Consider the following 18,286-nt stretch of genomic DNA (forward strand, 5'->3'; position numbering starts at 1 on the left):
AAGGGAGATTGCAGAAACGCAAGTTATTACAACACTCAAAACAATGGCATACCTTGGACTCAACAAGGACATAGGGTTTTTTTATGTCACTATGCACGCTAACCTCATTCCACTCTTATATGCTCATTCCTTACAGTCCCCTCTTCTTTTTAATTTCTTTTATTTGGGCCGATGTGACTGTAATGTGATGTTAGCAATATGTTAATGTAATTTTGAATTTAAGTCTCTGGTCTCAGGACAAGATAGTTGCCAGCACATCTTGGCACTTTCAGGGATGCTTCCACGCTTAGGTGGAGACGGATGTGGCCAGCAACAACGGGGAAGGTATCTGCCAATAATTACTAATGTTTTATTTCTACAGTGTTTTTGTGAACTACAACTGGACTCAAAAGGACTGATTACTGTTTTAGCAAAGAATTATCATATGGCATCATATGGCTTAATTTGGATATTATCATACAGTTTACTAATTTGCCACAATTTGTTTTTGCCTTACATCTCCACAGTTATGATGGTGGTTCATTTAGTCTGAGGAAGAGTGCATGCACTCGAAAGCTCACGCCTTGAATAAATCTTTGTTGGTCTTAAAGGTGCTACTGGACTGTATTTTTGTTGTGCTACTTCAGACCAACACGGCTACCCACTTGATTCTATCCTTTGATTTATAGTTGCTGTGAATTTGCTGTGCAGGGCAAATGGCAGAAGTCCAGAGTACTTGTTTGGATATCTAGTGGTTGAAGGCAAAATAGAGGAGAGGAGAATGACGTAAGGCGCTGTGGGTCCTCACAGGGAGGAAAAGTTGTAAATGAAGTAAATATACTCAAAGCAAACTTTGATTATGAAGATAAATACGTTTATTGATTAGGGAATTTGTAGAAGTGAATAGTCTGGAACTTAGTAAAGGTAATAATGACTAAGGAAATCCTTATTTTAGTGGCTAAATGTGTGTGTGTTTGTTTGTGTGTGTGTGTAAACAGTGAGCTAACACTCCATTCTGGAATTCCATCACATTAGAAGGTGGGAGATGAGATTCCATTAAGAGATTCATAGTGCAATCCTAGGCAGAGTTACACCCTTCTAAGTCAACAGGCTTAGAAGGGTGTAATTAAACTTAGGATGGCAACGTCCTTTGCCTCGTAAAACTTACTGTAGGCTAAAGATAAAAATGTCAACCGTGTATACTTGGGCTCAGACTTAATCATATCTCAAGTCCAGGCCAAATCAATATCCCTGAAAAGGTGCGTGATCCTTTCAGCAGTTAGTGGCTTCAATGATAAAAATCTTGTAACTAGAAATTGATGGTATAAAGAAAAGTCCATATTCATTGGCTGATATCACTGAGAGAACCAGGTCCTTGTTAGGCTTATTAGTGCGTCACTCAGGGAGGGCAGGAGCCAGGACAGATATGAATCTTCAGCTATTTGGGTCGTGCTGGCTAAAAACAGAACTATGGTGTACAAAAACATCTTCACCACTTGTTCCCTCTTTCTGCCACCCCTTTTGGAGGGCAGGGTTTTGAAGGACCCTTGACTCTCTAAGGCAGGGGTCATCAACCGGGCCGCCGGCAGCCACGCCTGCCTTCCCCCCTCCCCACAGCAAGAAGCTCGCCGGGCCCGGCTAGCTTCTTGCTGCGAGAGGGAGGGGAAGAGGCAGGCGCAGCCGCCAGCACGCTGGCGACGCAAACACGCATGTGCGCAGTTGATGCACATCTACGTTTGCGCCCCTGCTGGCGAAAACGCGCACGCGCAGCAACTGCGCGCATGCGTGTTAGCGCCCCCTGGTGGCGGGAAAGCGCATGTGCGGCAACTGCGCGTGCGCGTTTGCGCGCAGCTGCCGCGCGTGCATGGCGCCCGGGCTGTCAACTCTCCCCTCACCCCCAGAGGCGGTCCCTGACCTCAGAAAGGTTGGGGAACGCTGCTCTAAGGGACAATCCATTTTTCTGGACTTTCCAGTTGGTTTATTTGGTTTGTTTCTAGATATGGAATGGACTGCTTTCTTGGCCTCACTTTGAGATTGATAGCAGCTGAAGCATTTATCTTTTATCACAAATCTTTGAGAAGTTGCCCTGCCGGAACTTGATTCTTGCAAATAAAGGCTTAATTGTCCAGGCTGGAGTTTGGATTGTTGCTTGCCTAGTGAGGTGGTAGATGCTTGGCCATGAATTTACTTAGGAATTTAAACAGGGCTAAGTGCTGTCTGAGAGCCTCTTGTGGCGCAGAGTAGTAAGGCAGCCGTCTGAAAGCTTTGCCCATGAGGCTGGGAGTTCGATCCCAGCAGCCGGCTCAAGGTTGACTCAGCCTTCCATCCTTCCGAGGTCGGTAAAATGAGTACCCAGCTTGCTGGGGGGTAAACGGTCATGACTGGGGAAGGCACTGGCAAACCACCCCGTATTGAGTCTGCCAAGAAAACGCTAGAGGGCGTCACCCCAAGGGTCAGACATGACTCGGTGCTTGCACAGGGGATACCTTTACCTTTACCTTAAGTGCTGTCTGAAGACAGTATTGGGGTGGGGGAAATTGAAGTCTCCTTCAGGGTTGTAGACTGCTATATTATCCCATCAAGCTTTGGTCTTTTATTGTCAGACTGTGCCAAACCTTAAAAAAACCCCTAGAGCATCAGAAGTTAACAGAGCTATAAGGAGACAGTATTGATTAATGTGCTTTGTACTCTCACATATCGCTTCTGAGAGAATTTTGGATTCCAATTGTAGCAGTAGGGTATTTATCAGGTTACCAGGAAATATAGTCTAACTCACAGTAACTCTAGCATTTGAACCACAGACCCCTGTTCCCCCACCCCAAAAGACACATCACTAAAGACATAAATATTTTTATCCCCCGCCATTTCCTTTTCTCTAAAGTGGCAACTTCCAGGATGCCAATATCATCATAACTTCCAATTGGTTGCCTGTTTTGATGATCCACAGATTGAAAGGGTTTTAAGCCGAACTTCCAAAGATCCCATGTCAAAAATAACATAAGGCAATGCAGGGTACTCCTGCGTGTCAAGTAAATGTCCCAACATTCCAGAAAAAGAAAGCCTCTTTACATATGGAGAGGGTGAGACTGTACAGTTTAAACCTAAACAGTTTCATGATGCGATCTGGCAGCCCAGGGGACCACATATCTCTCTGGGAAATCCCAGGGGGCATGAACCCCTCCCATGGTTTACTCCCCTGCTGGGCATTACTGACCACTCAGGGTTATGTACCTTCGTAATGCTTGTGTGCTGTACCTCTACTGTAGCCTTGGATCTACTTCAAGTAAGGTCATTGGGTCTCCTCTGTTTGCTGATCAAGGCTTCCTGGTTCTTACATCTTAGTGCACTGCCTCACCAGCCACAGCTGGCCAAGATGTCATGGAAGCTTACAGACTGTTCACATATTGTTGTTGTTGTTAGGTGTGAAGTCGTGTCCGACCCATCGCGACCCCATGGACAATGATCCTCCAGGCCTTCCTGTCCTCTACCATTCCCCGAAGTCCATTTAGGTTTGCACCTACTGCTTCAGTGACTCCATCCAGCCACCTCATTCTCTGTCGTCCCCTTCTTCTTTTGCCCTCGATTGCTCCCAGCATTAGGCTCTTCTCCAGGAGTCCTTCCTTCTCATGAGGTGGCCAAAGTATTTGAGTTTCATCTTCAGGATCTGGCCTTCTAAGGAGCAGTCCGGGCTGATCTCCTCTAGGTCTGACCAGTTTGTTTGTTCACATATGCCCTGGCACAAAAAACAGGTGGCAGTGTGGCACGGAGGCTCCCATGCAGTTAAGGTCTCTGTGAAGGCCATAGGCTTAGAAGGGTGGAACTCCGGTAACATTGCAGTGTCAATGTCTCAAAGCTGGTAGGCTAGATGTGATTTTACAAACACTCTCAAAGGTAAAATAATACCTTTCCGCTATGAATGGTGTCGCTGGATTTCTGTACCCCCAGGGTCCATTCTGGATCATCTGGGATTAGGTGTGTCCTTTTGCAATCCGTGTTTTCTTGAAGAGACCACCACGTATTTAGAGATGATGATGGGGTAGTATAAATGAACAAATGAATAATTGATATGATGGCAACTGAAGGGGAAAATTCTGGGCGAGTGTGTGCGCTTCACTCTCTGGTTATTTTTAAGGGAAAATAACTGGATGGAGAGTTCCAGATTGATACAGTGGTGTCTTTTGCATCTTATTAATTGCTTAGTATTCATCGGTAGGCACCCAGAAAGGAGTAAACTGTTTCCAACTAAGGTTATTACATTGGGAATGCAAAACTAGAGACCAAATGATATAATCCCAGTTCTCAAAGGTCATGCAGAAACAGAATATATCAGAAAAGGAAACGGGGGTGCTCTTTCAATCGCTTACATGCTTTTTGGCTGATACCGAAAATGCTTTCTTCACTGAACTCCTTTGAATTGTATATGGATATTTATTCCAATCAAAGCAGAGAGTACGTTACTTGGTGAAATATTGTCATATTGTAAACTTGTTCCTGATGCTCTTTTAGAGCTGTTATAATAAATATGGCAGCTCAGTTTTCTGTTAAATATGTATGAGACATTATTGTGAAAGCAATTTTAATGAAATTATGCTTATCAGAAATTACATAAATGTGTATTCAGAGTACTTCAAAAGATGGCTTTACTGAAAGCAATAAACTTAGCTCATTTTTCAAATTGCTGTTTTTTACAAAGATTGTTACAATCATGACACTTATTCAGAATTTTACATGGGGTGTCAATGGGAAAAGCACCACTACACAATTCGGCAGTATTTCAATTGCCACTTGCAAGCAGAGAAAGTGGACATTAAGATGCACTTCCATATATGCTGTGTGCCCAGACATACCGACACCATTTTAATATGTGCAAGTCTCAAATGCCTTCATGCTCTTTGTCCTCAGGACAGTTTTCATCCCGGATAGTACACCATTAACGTTTTTCCCATCCGGGTTTTTCCTTATATAAATAATGGAATGGATTAACCAGACCTTTGATGTTGATGGACGAGATAAACAACAGGTGGTTTGAAGCAGGTTACTGATCATTTGAAAAATGGCAGATATACTGCCCTTGTATATAGGTGTAGCTTCATTTGGAACAGTGTGTATGGTTCTAGCAGCTGTTTCTCAGAAATGATATTGCAGAACTGGAAAAAGTACAGAAAAGGTCTAGTGCTAGAAGGTGCCATCAAGGAAGGCCTTGGGCTTTCTAGCCTTTTGCTAGGACTCTAGATAAATCCAGAAGCTGGTCGAGATAGACTTCTGTTCTGTTCCAGTTGGTCTCTTCTTATGTTGTTATGATATATACATACATTTCTTTTGTTCAAGTGTCACCTCTTGAAATGATATAAAATAGGTTCTCCGGAGATTATGGATTGTCTCACTGCTAAGGATTCCTTTCCCACATTCAGCTGAAAACAGAAATGAAATGGTGATTCCGCACAAGAATGTAGCACTAGATTCCTCACAAAAGCCATCATCCATGGGAAAGAGGATGATAGTTTTTTGTTACTGTTTATGATACCTTCCGCAGACTTCATTATTTTATTTTATTTTCGATTTTTAAAAATTGCAGAAATAAAACTAATGCAGACAGCATTCTGAAATACAAACTGCAATGCAATTATCAAACATCAATTCCTCATTCTAGACAGGAAAGCATTCCATTTTCCAAATTTATTGGACATTTGGCCGTGTAGTAGAATCATAGAGTTGGAAGAGACCCCTTGCACAATGCAGGAAGTCACAACTACCTGCCCAACTGCAGTGATCCCAATTTCATGCCCACATGATCCCTTTACCAAAAATCTCCAGAATCCAGCGCAGCCTGGAGGAAATTCACCTACTCACAGCGGCAATTAGCAATTCCCTGGAAGGGCCACAAGAGACAAACATTAGTATATCCCTTCCTGCCAACCCCCACACACTCTTGCCTAAGTTAATAAAATCAACATAGATGACTATCTAGCCTCTGCTTAAAAACTTCCAAAGGAGAACCCACCACCTCCCGAGGAAGCCTGTTCCACTTTGGAACCCCTCTGTCAGGAACTTTTTCTGATGTTCAGCCAAAAATGAAGACTTTAGATTTAGCGCTATTGAAATTTATTTTAGCCCAATTTTCTAGCCTGTCAAGATTATCTTGTATTCTGATTCTGTCTTCTGGTGTGTTTGCTACCCTTCCCACTTTAGTGTCATTTGCAAATTTAATAAGTACCCTCTCTATTCCTTCATCCAAATCCTTATCCATTGTTGCTCCTCTATATATTTATAAAACAACTTGGGGGGGGAGGGCCAATCAGGGTGCATCCAGCTTTGCCCTGATTGGCCCTGCCCCTGAAGTTCCCGCCCTTTGTTCCTGGACTCTAGCCTCTTTGCTTTCAGACGCCTCAGTACCTGGAGCCAGCAGCAGGTAAGGGGAGAAGGCCCTGGGCAAAGGGTCGTGGTGGAGGGCCTGCTAACGAGGGCCTCTTGGCTTGCTAACAAGGGCCTCTTGGCCTGCTAGGCTGGGCCTGCTGATGAAGGCCTCCCAGTCTGCTGACTGCCTGCTAAGGAACTCTGTCCCGGCCCTGATAACGAGCTGCCCATCCCCCACCCACCCCACTTGATCGGGCTGCAAGCTGCCGTCCAAGGCCACCTTAAACTGCCTGGCCAGGGGCCAGGGGAGGGGGCCCTTTCAAGGCCCGTTATTATGAATGGGCTTTGAAGCTAGTCATTTATAAATATGTTGAACAACGCAGAGCTCAGGGCAGATCCCTGAGGCACTCCACTCATCACTCCTCTCCAAGAAGATGATGAACCATTTACAAGCACCCTTTGGGTACAATCTGTCAACTAGTTCTTGACTCCACCTAACAGTAATAAGTTCCATACTGCATTTTACCAACTTATCAGTAAGAATATCATGTGGAACCTTATCAGAAGTGTTAGTGAAATCAAGATAAACTATGTCGACAGCATTCCCCTGATCTAGGACGGTAGTAACTTTCTCAAAAAAAGAGAAAAGGTTAGTCTGACGTGACTTGTTCTTGATAAAGTCATGCTGGCTCTTAGTAATTACAGCCTAGCTGCTCAAGGACAATTTTGCTACCTTTAGACGGCAAGCTGATGGGTTGGTAGTTACCTGGATCCTCCTTTTTCCCGTTCTTGAAGATGGGGACAACACTTGCCCGCCTCCAATCTTCTGGGACTTCATCTGTTTTCCAAAAATTGACAAAAATAATGGACAGAGGCTTAGGAATTAAACCTGCAAGTTCTTTTAATACCCTTGGATACAGTTCATCTGGCCCAGAGGGTTTGTTTTCATTTAAAGAAACTAGGTGTGTAAGGACTACCCCTACAGTGATCTGAGGCCACAACTCCCATCCCTCATCGCGTGAAATGATTTTGCCATCTTGAGCATGTTTCCCCTCTTAAGAGAAGACTGAGTAGAAATAGAACCATTTCCGCACAGAGGGGTAAAACATGAGTGGCTTCCTGCTTAACAAACTCAGGCTGCTAAATCTCACGTTTGCAGCCCTCCTCATGAGGACACCCCTCTCACTTTTTTTCCCTTGAGGCTGCAAGGGAAAGCAACACGAACTTCTCCCTCCACTCCTTGGCTTGTCAATCACAGCAACCCACCAATCACAACACAGCAAGCTTTCAAAGTTGTTGATACAAAAGACTGGTCACCTAGAGTCAGTGCTGCATCTTTATCTTCTTTTATCTTTTATTGAGAAAGTTCATTGATGCTTTGACTGGTTTCATGAGATAGCCTGTACCCACAATTGTTTTTTTTTTAATGGTCACAAATTCAGGTTCAGAAAAAGCATCCAAAATGGGATGAATGTGTTCATCATGAACAGTGATCCTCCTCTCATTCCATCTTCACTTCTTGTCAGTGTCCATCCATAAATGCGAAGCTACCAAAATATTAGAAAAGCCACCCCTTTTGCTCAGGAACCTCGGATGCATGTGACTGCTTTTGTGCATTTTATGTTTGGAAGTCAGCCCAACCCCATCTCCAGAAAGTTCTGACTTTTCCCTTTCCTTTCTGGAATCTGAAATGGTTTGTTGCCAGGCATTTCTAACATCGTCCCACTCAGTCACTCAGGGATGTGCTTTTTCTTTTTCTTTTTTGGAAGTGGTCCAGCATCAATATCATCCTCTTGTTACTCAATTAGCAACTCTTGTTCATGATTGAGCAGTCTTGTTCATGATTGAGCAATCTGGCTGATGACTGCTTTTACTGCTCCAGTTGGGAACATTAGAAATCTATCACTGTGAGGCGACAAAGAATTGTTAGCGCTTTTTTGGGTGGTGCTCACTTAGAAGATTGCAAGTTCCATTTTGGACTAAATAATTGCGTTGTGAGGCGGCCCTGATGGCTGCTTTCTTCTGTCAGAGTTGCTTGATGGTTTTATGAGATGGAGGCAATGAAAACGAGATCCTCTGCTACTTGCATCATGGATTAATCTAGGTCGGGGTCCCCAACACAGTGCCCATGGCACACATTAATATATTGGGCCCACCAAGTGTTTTAGAAAGTGGGAAGGGCCAAGTGGGGCTTTTTCCCAGCGTCGCTTCTGATTGGCTGTTGGAGATCTGATTGACTGATTGGCTGTTGGAGGCCTCAGCAGCAGCTGCCGCCACAGCAGAAGGATCTTCACTGAATGATTGAAGGTAAGCTATGTGTATACAAGGAAATACCTTAAAGCAATAATTTTAAAGGGCATTCTGTTAAACAGAGCTGCCACCAGAAATGTTGAAGTGTTACTGTTACAGTTATACAAAACGTCACTCTAACATTTTGTGGTTGGAGCCTGTTGGGGCTTTTGGACTTGACTTGGTCAAAAATTTGGGGATTTTTGAAAAATCCCAGATCCAAAGACAGTACCAATATTTAGTTCCAGGATCTTTTGGGAATCCTGAAGTTTTTCATGTCTAATTGATTTGAACCCAGAAATGCCAGTTAAAACCTGTACACACTAGTCTGTGTTCTAGCTCCAATACAATACCTAATACGCTACAAATATTGCAACTTGATGTCTGTTTTCTAGCACTTACTAAGCTGATTATCACAATCCAACATATGGTACTGTATTCTGGTTTATTTTGTGTTCACAGTCACAAGGGCAAGCTGTCCAGAGCCCGTTTTATAATAGACTAGGGGCCAAGCCCGTTGCATCCAGGAATACAATGGGTGCTAGATTGGGGGGGGGAGAACTCTGCAGACAGCCTCCTCCTCCCCCCAGGACCTGGAAAGGCTGCAGGCAGCTGTTATGGAACTGGCAGGGGCAGCTCTCACATGGCAGGGATCTGCAGCCTCCGAGCCTCACAGGGAAATGGAAGGAGGAGGGGGTGGTCAGAGGTAGGGGACGGAAGATGATTGGCTGACTGCTGGATAGATAGACAAGCCAGTTGGAGGAGGAGGAGGCACTCAGGGGTGGGACAGCCCCTTGAGTGGTCGTTTAGCGCTGAGTGGCACTTAAGACATGAGACATTACCAAGCCCTTACCAGAAATATTAAGTGGAACAGATACTCACATTTCACTATACTAATTCTAAGTTGATCATCTGGTGAGAGTTCAACAATATTGGCCTCCAAATTTCTGAAAAGCTGTTTTCTGTATATACTTTCTAGCTGGATTTTGCAGTCACATACAGTTAGCCGAAATCACTCCTGTTGAACTGAACATAGGTTATTTTCATGGACGTGTGGTTAAGACTGTGGCATTTGTCCATAAGCAGTGCTCATTGGGACTCAGATAGATAAGAATAACAATTAGGGAAATTTAGTCATTTGTTAAGATCTGCAAATGCTTCAATTAGTGCTGTAATTAGGGGTCAATACATACTAATAGCCTCTTGTTCTTCTTGGTGGCTGAAGGTCTGTGTATTATTGGCCAATGCATATCAGAAATGTCATCCTGGTTTCCATGCTAAAGCAATACAGGTGCTGATGTAATTTTATCTGTGTTTTAATGCCACTGGGTGTTTATATCCCTGTTTCTTTAAAAGAACTTGTACAAATAGAGTTGTCATTCACAGAAAATGGGTGCAATTTTTATCGCATTAATATTTGATTGATTTGTAGATCTTCTTTGTCTAGACAATATTATGTAGCTTTTTTGGTATATTCATTATAGTGAATCTCTGATATTTGGTGAATGCTTAAGATGTAATTATTAGTTTCAAAGGGTGGCTGTGCTAGTCCTCATTAGAAGAGCTGGATTCGAGTCCAGTATTACCTTAGAAATCATCAAGATTTTTGCTATGTAAGCTTCTGAGAGACAAAGCTCAGACAATGAAGGGAACTTTGCCCATGAATGTCAGCCTGTAGCAACCTTCCCACCATGTTGCTTCACCATACCAAGTCTTGCATTAGTTACTATGCATAAAAATGTTATCATTGCAGCGGCCTGTGGCTGGAATCCTGTTTCAGAACTGAAGAATTAGTCCTCTATATTTTCCTTTCAGAAGGACTGTAAAACTTTCCTTTCTCTCTGGTCTCAAAGTCCGTTTTTTCCTTCCTCTTCTTTTTGGTTAGCTGACACATAAACTGTTTAGTTTTCAATCTGGGTTTTTTATTGATTTGATATAGTAATGTTCATGTTCCTCTGTGGTGTTGTAAGTTGGTTAGAGCATTTTGTTTATTTATTTAGGAATCTTTACCCCACTTTTGTGTCCAACAGCTACCCAAAGCAACTCACAACATTAGTATTCTCTTCTCCTTTGTATATTTCCATCGACAACAACAAAAACAACAGTGAAATGGATTAGGCTGAGAGAGAGCAACTGGCCCAAGGTCACCAAGTGGGCATCCATGGCAGAATGAGGATTTCAGATCCTTGCCCAACACTCGAACTTTTCTAACACACTGCCTCTTTAATGTAGGTCAAAGTGGCATATTCTTAATTGCACAAACATTAGTCGATTCTCTCTCAGACATGTTGCATGGCGGAAAGTGCCATCACCCCATAGGGCAGGGATGGCCAAACTGTGGCTCTCCAGATGTCCATGGACCACAATTCAAACAGTTCTGTAGGGCCTGCAAAACAGAGCTCTTCCACCAGGCTTTCAGGTGAGGCCAGTGATGGGGGATCTCCCTACAGCCTGGTCCCATTTGTCAGGCAACTCTGACACTCATGTCCCTGGCCTAAGGCTACTGTTAACTATTATCTTGATTGTTGTTGAATTATTGACTGTTAAGACTGTTATGTTCTCCTGTATATGGCTGCATATGTTAAATGTACCTTCTCATTACTACCGTTCCTATGTACACCGCCCTGAGACATCACAGTGAAGGGCGGTATATAAATTGAATTAATAATAGTAATAATGATAATGATAATATAATTATAATAAAGTGAGAGTAAATTGAGAGCCAGCTTGATGTAGTGGTCAAGAGTAGCGACCTCTAATCTGGAGAATTGGGTTTGATTCCCCACTCTTCTACATGCAGCCAGCTGGGTGACCTTGGGCTAGCTACAGTTCTCTCAAAGCTCTCGTAGTAGTAGTAGTAGTAGTAGTAGTAGTAGTAATACTTTGATTTATTGCCCGCCATTCCCAGTGGCTCATGGTGGGTTACATCAGTCTGAATAAAACCCCGTTAAAAACCTATTAAAACCCCAGACATAAAAAAACAATCACAATATGAATGAACATAATATAAAAGAGAAGAACAGCAGAAAAAACATAAAAACCTATCCCTTCTCCCAATAACTCATGAGGGAGGTGGGAAAAGGGGGCAGATGAAACCATAGCTGCCATACACACACTATCCTGGAGGGGGGCCAACAGATCTTTCTTGTCATGTATGTATGAATGATTTATTGGCTCTCACAAGTCTATATTAATCTGTTATACTTTACCCAGAGAAGGCCAAGAGATAAAAAGTGAAAGATGGGGGCTTGCTCAGCAGATTTATTTTTGTTTTCCGTTATGCTGATTCCTCTGTGGTTCCCATCTTCTGAATAAATTAAAGAAATCTAAAATCCAAAGTCTTCTCGTTATTTTTACATGACGGAAATGATCAGAGGTTGTACTCTGGTAGATAATATTAGTTGTCTGTTGAATCTCATTAAACTGCTCTTTTGTGCACCATACCAGAGCTGGAGCTTTAATCTCTTCAAATAAACACCCCTCATCAGGCAAAAAAAGAGGGGAGAGAGCCACCAATTGTTGGTCTATAGAGGAAATAATCCACAGAAAAAATAAAAATCTGTGGAGTGAAATCAAATTTATTCCGAGAAAAGGAATGCAGATTATTTAATCTGCTTCAAATGTTTCTGTTCTGTGTTTTCTTGGGAAAAAATAGTTAAATTAGGCACAGTTTATTATTGTATCTCATCATTGTCATAAATCTCTTGTTAGTTCTTTGTACTTTGTAGTCCGTATTTTTTCAGAAATTTTCTTACCAGTGAAAGATGCCTCTGGGAAGTTGCCAGTAATCCAAGATAAATTATAATTCCAAGGTGGATCTTTAAAAACAAGACAAAAGATTACAGATTTATTTTAAAAGATTAAAAAGAAAAAAAAAGAAAATATAAGTAGAATTGTGAGGGGGGTTACCCTTTGTCGGCAATTAAGTCTCCTTATTCCGTGCTGACTTTGGTGTTATCAGAACCCAAGTAGAGTAAATCACCCTCCCCAATGGATTCACCTATTATTTGGATCTCTCTCTCTCTCTCTCTTTCTCTCTCAGGGGAGTTGTGAGGATAGAGGAATAAATTCTGCCTATCCTGGCATAAATACGGCTATAGCAAGATAGGTCTGGAGCTTTTAGAAATGCTCCTATATAGGTTGCCATTTCCATGGCAGTCTGCAACCCTAGACTTTCTCAGTGGTCTCCCATCCAAGTACTAACCAAGGCCAACCCTGCTTAGCTTCTGAGATCTGATGAGATTGGTCATCCACACTTGAGAAATCTGAGTAACTCATTTGAGATTGTCAACATTTATCAGGCTTTGACCTACAACTGTATGAGCTACTCAATTTAGGCATATCATTGATTAGATCGGCACTTCAGATAAGGTCTTAATTGCTCCTCGTCATCAGATAAACAGGTCATCCAGTATCAAAAGAGAGGCCAGGTGTGGATCACTCTCTGCCTTTGTGTTTTCCTGTTCTAAGAGTTCGGTTTCGAGAAGAACTGCTGAGAAAGCGCTTGGTGGAGAGAAAACAAGCAACCCTTCAAGAAGCCCATGAGGAGGAAGAAAGACAGAGACGTCTTGATGTTCTCAGACAACAGGTGCCTTTTGTTCTTCTGTGTGTAATGTTTTCATGTGCAATTAAGGTACAGGAATAGAGCAGAACATCCCAGCAGAGAAATCAATCTGACCGAGAGTGGTGGGTGGGAAGGGGTCCTCAGTACTCCCAATTCTGCCTCCTTGCTTAGTGTGCGTGTTGTACTATCACTCTGCAGGAACATTTATATATTAACGCACACGGCAGAAACTGTTGACAAGAAAAACTAAATATAGACCTAATTCTATCTGCCAGGTGTAGGCAACCAAGTGGGAGGTGTACAGGCTCTTCTCAGTTATCATTTCTGTGACCCAGAGTCAATGAATCTGTGGTCCATGGGGAGACTTAACGTTTAGCATCTGTTTTCTGAAGAACACACAGTTGTTCACTCACTGCAATAGACTGAAGGGAAATCTGGGTTAAGGGAGACCATGTTCCTCAACCCTCCTTCATTATTTGCATCCATCTGTATTTTCACAGGTGCGTTCAGTCTTTCTCTTTGCATCCTGCAAGTTCACTGTCCTGAGGGAGCAATAAAGCCATGCTTCTGCTATTGGCATGTTGATAGCAGCTGAGACAGGGGAGGAAAAGTTGCCCCATTGTGCTTTTTCTAGCTCCCAATATCTGCACTCTCAGCTTTGGTATTTCTTGAGTAAACTGCACATGAGTGATTCTCAGGGGCAATAGTAGTTATTCTGGAACCCTGGATAAAAGTCCACAATGAGGCCCTACGCTGGCTGTCATCCCCTGTTTCCCCCAGGGAAGGACCTTTGCCTCTGAGAGGGTGGGAGCTGCTACTTCCACTGGAAAACTTCTACCTGGATGTGGCAGGCACAAGAAGCCAGTGCTGTACATCTGCGGCTCAAGTGCAAAACTGGGTGGTGTGAAGCATCAGGATCTTTTCTCACCCCCCCCCCCCCATCCTTCAGGAGATTGGGCCATGGGTGGTTGGTAGTCAGCTCTGGGTGGGGGAATGCCTGGAGATTTTGGGGGTGGAGCTTGAAGAGGGTGGGTCTTCAGCATGGTTCAATGTCCTGGAGTCCACCTTTTAAAGCAGCCCTTTTCTCCAGGGGGACTCGTCTCTGTCATGGGGAGATCAGTTGTGAAAGCATGAGATCTCAAGGCCCCACCAGGAGGTTGGCAACCCTAATGCTTGGGACCCTTTGCCGCATGGGACCGGGGCAGTGGCCTCTTTTGCCCCTTGGCAAACACCACCTGTTCAGAACTATTGCCAGTGAGGAATGGGTCTAGGCTTTGATAACAGGACCAGGGTGGAGGGCTCATGAACAACCCACAGAAGAAACCCAACCGGCCTCGTTTCATATCTGTAAAAAGATACAGAGGATAAAAACAAACCAATAATTGACATGGCATTTTTTAAAAGGTTAAAGAAAAAATAAAACTCCTAAATATGGAACATCAAGCCAGTGTGTTTACTTCATATTTCTAATTAATTTTAAAATAGCTTGTTGGTGTGCCAGGAAAGAATGTATTGGTTTCCATTTTTTCAGTCACTTGCTATTTATGATGTTTACGTATGATAAAAAGCCCCTGTTTTTAAAGCTCTCCCTTAAAACCAGCTTCTGTCTCCGTGGATTTACACACCCTCCTGCTACTGAGCCAGAGTGTGAGCTGTCAGGCCTTCTCAGTGCCTCTGGAACATTTTTCTCCAGGATTTTGTTGAGTGATTTACAACCCCGCTGCTCATTCTATTTGGCCTCTGCTGAAGATAAACAGAGTCATGCCCTTCGCTTGACATCAGTGGTCTCAGAAGGATGTGACTGTGCTAAGGAGGGCAATGCAGTCACCTGTGCTCTTTCTTTTGAAGTCATTGCCAGGTGGCAGCGTGACGTGTTCAGGTGCTGGAGTGGCGTTTCAACCCACAGTTATTTCACTTGTGTCATTCTTGCTCGGAAGATTTGAGCTTGTGGGACTGACGGGCTCCTGACAAGAGAAAGGCTTTCAGAATGTGCAGGTTCTGCAGGAAATGCTTATTGCGTCCTGTTTAACGTTTTGTCAACCCTGCCGCCAACATGAGCTTATTTGAATCACTATTTGAATCATATGCACAGCAGTGTAGCTACCTGGATGTTCATCAGAGGTAGGTAGTAACAGAGTTCAACGGAAGTATGCCTAGGATTGCAGCATTATTAGCAGCATGCTAGTTGGGGACAGTAGATGAAAGGTGCTTTGTCTACGTGAACTAAGCTAGTGAGCTTTGGAAAGCATCCTATAAGGTAAACCACTGGGGGATGCTTTTTAAAAAAAAATCCTACTGTCAGTGCAGTAGATGGCAGATATGATTACATGACAATATGCCAGGTATTTGGGGACAGATAAAACCTACAACCATAAATCTGGAGGTCTGTTTGTGCGTGTGGTAGTGTGTTATCTTAGTACCTTGAGACCTGGGCCTGAATCAGGTTTATGTACACTGGAGGCTTATTACAAGTGTTCTTGTTCAAAAATATTGCTGTAAATGGCCCAGACCAGTGCAGCTGTTCAAAAGATACGTTCTGTGTTTTTCAATGTGTGTGAAAATATGTTCTCGTGCTTGTTTTTTTTTTCTTTCCTTAAAATGTCCACATTCTTTTTGTATGCCTCAGGTGGTTTCCAGATTAATTTATTTTTAAATTTTGGCTTCTGAACCTTTTTGGCCAGATAATCTCAGTCTTAGTTTTTTCAGATCTTGACAGGTCATATAGTTAACTGGAACAGCCACAATGGAACAGCCATTCAGTTTTTCTGATGGAACAGAAGAGGGGGTGGTGATTTCTACCTATTTCTCATGCAGACCACACACACACTTTGCCCTATGCTGTTTAAGAGTCCACTGACCCTTCTCCAGAAGAACATTTCAGAGGAGCGGGGTCTCAGTGGACTGAGGCAAGACAGGGAAGGGAGAAGGTTCCACTCTGTAAAGTCCATGGAAGATTGGGGGCCCCCATTGTGTCCTAGCAATAGTTGTCTGTCCAGTGAAAAGGAACAATGTATCATTGATTTTTCTTTGTTTTTCTCTTTTAAAAAACCTAAAATGTTGTGTTTGTTTGGGAGGGGATGTTATGAAAAATACATTATTTTTTTTATTGTCTATGAAAATGAAAAATAAAAAGTAATGAAAAATACATTTCTAGAGAGCTGGGCGAATCACAGAGGCAAACTAGGCAACCATCCAGTATATAAAATCTTTGAGTTATCTGATGTGAATAGTTTGGAAGGAGGGACTCTCCTACGTTTTGGAGGAGGAGCTGAGAGGTAGTTTCTAATTCATGTCCTCCTTGCCGCTCTGATAACAGGGGTGGGAATAATGAGAGCTTCCGCCATGTTGGAATTGTTTTAAAGTCTTTTAATGGGTATTTTAATGGGGACAAGACTAATGTGACTTGCCACAAGCCTATGGGGAGTGGCAGGAAATAAATAAAATAAAATAAAATAATAATAATAATAATAATCCTTCATTGCAGGGGACAAAATTGATTGCTTTTGGATTTCTACTGACTGGCTACGATATAGACAGTAGTCCAAAGTGTGGGGTAATGGAGCTTGACAGATTTGGAAAATGAAAATAGTATACCATTCCACTCTTGAATTGAAGTTGTTATTGTTACACTTTTCTAACATAACAGAAACGTAGGGGGGGCTGTAAAATTTAAAAACAGACCCAGGACAGCAAAGAACTTTTGTCCTTTTTATCCCATTTTATCCCATTATTCTTCCAGGGAGCTCAGGGTAGTGATGCCACATGGGACCTGGAGATCCCCCAGTTTTACAGCTCATCTCCAGGTGACAGAGATCAGTTCCCCTGGAGAACTGATCACATGACTGGGGTTGATCAGGAGCCCTACCTTCCAGATTTGGTATCTGCTAAGCTTCTATCCTGCTTAGCTTACCTGTCCTTAGTTTCTGTCCTGCTTACCTGTCCTTATCTTCTGTCCTGCTTAGCTTCTTTCCTGTTCCTGGTTATCAGATTCTTATGGCACATCTGGACTGTGCATATACCCCAGTGTCAGAAAAAGGTGCAAGTCCCAGTTATGGATCTAAGCGACAGACTGCCATTCTTTGGCTGGTGCTGAAATCATTCCACTGGAAACAGTACATCAAAGATTATGTTTTGCTTTATATTAATTGACATGTTTTTAAAAACATTTTAATTAAAATGTATTAAGAAGCATCAGCAAAAACAGGAAAGAAAAAAAATACCATAAATTAAATACACTGTCAAAAATTCACCCATTACATGCCAACTTGGTGCAGCAGTTAAGAGCGATGGACTCTAATCTGAAGAACCAGGTTTGATTCCCCACTTCGCTTGCATATTAAGTCTGCTGGGTGACCTTGGGCCAATTGCAGTTCTCTTAGACCTCTCTCAACCCCACCTATCTCACAGAGTGTCTATTGTGGGGTGAGGAAGGGAAGGCAATTGTAAGCCACTTTGAGACTCCTTAAGTCTCAAAGTGAGCCAGTTTGGTGTAGTGGTTAGGAATGCGGACTTCTAATCTGGCATGCCGGGTTCGATTCTGCACTCCCCCACATGCAACCAGCTGGGTGACCTTGGGCTCACCACGGCACTGATAAAGCTGTTCCGACCGAGCAGTAATATCAGGGCTCTCTCAGCCTCACCCACCCAACAGGGTGTCTGTTGTGGGGAGAGGAAAGGGAAGGCGAATGTAAGCCGCTTTGAGACTCCTTCAGGTAGAGAAAAGTGGCATGTAAGAACCAACTCTTCTTCTTCTAAGATAAAGGAGTCCATAAAAACCAAACTCTTCTTGTCCACATAAGCATAAAAGCAAACATGCCGGCATTGAGTTATTAAGATTTTTCTTCTAGCTACGTTGCATAATTCATCCTCAGTTAAACTCCTGACTATAATGAGCCCGGTCTGGATATATCACTGTTTTTTTAGTATTTCCCAAGGCATTTCTCTTTTACTTTCAACATCCAAGCTTGAATCTTGGCCTTTTTTGTTTTTTACTTCCATTTCTTGACAAAGACCAATCTGGCAGCAGTAACAATCTGCAAGCCTACCATGTGAAGATATCGAGGGAAATCAGGTACATTTAGCAATATTGTCTTGGTCTGT

The 18,286-nt window shown here is 42.9% G+C and overlaps 1 protein-coding gene across 4 annotated transcripts in view; it reads left to right on the forward strand.

Annotated features, from left to right (window-relative positions):
• CCDC148 (coiled-coil domain containing 148) overlaps positions 1 to 18,286 on the forward strand; it is a 171,744-nt gene that overhangs the window by 142,232 nt on the left and 11,226 nt on the right. For all 4 annotated transcript variants that reach the window (XM_077319991.1, XM_077319993.1, XM_077319994.1 and 1 more), the window contains exon 13: positions 13,093 to 13,210. In XM_077319991.1, coding sequence (XP_077176106.1) covers positions 13,093 to 13,210 — 118 coding nt within the window. The remainder of the gene's footprint in view (positions 1 to 13,092; positions 13,211 to 18,286) is intronic.

Source organism: Paroedura picta, chromosome 2 (genome assembly GCF_049243985.1).
Source record: "Paroedura picta isolate Pp20150507F chromosome 2, Ppicta_v3.0, whole genome shotgun sequence".
NCBI classification, from domain to species: Eukaryota; Metazoa; Chordata; class Lepidosauria; order Squamata; family Gekkonidae; genus Paroedura; species Paroedura picta.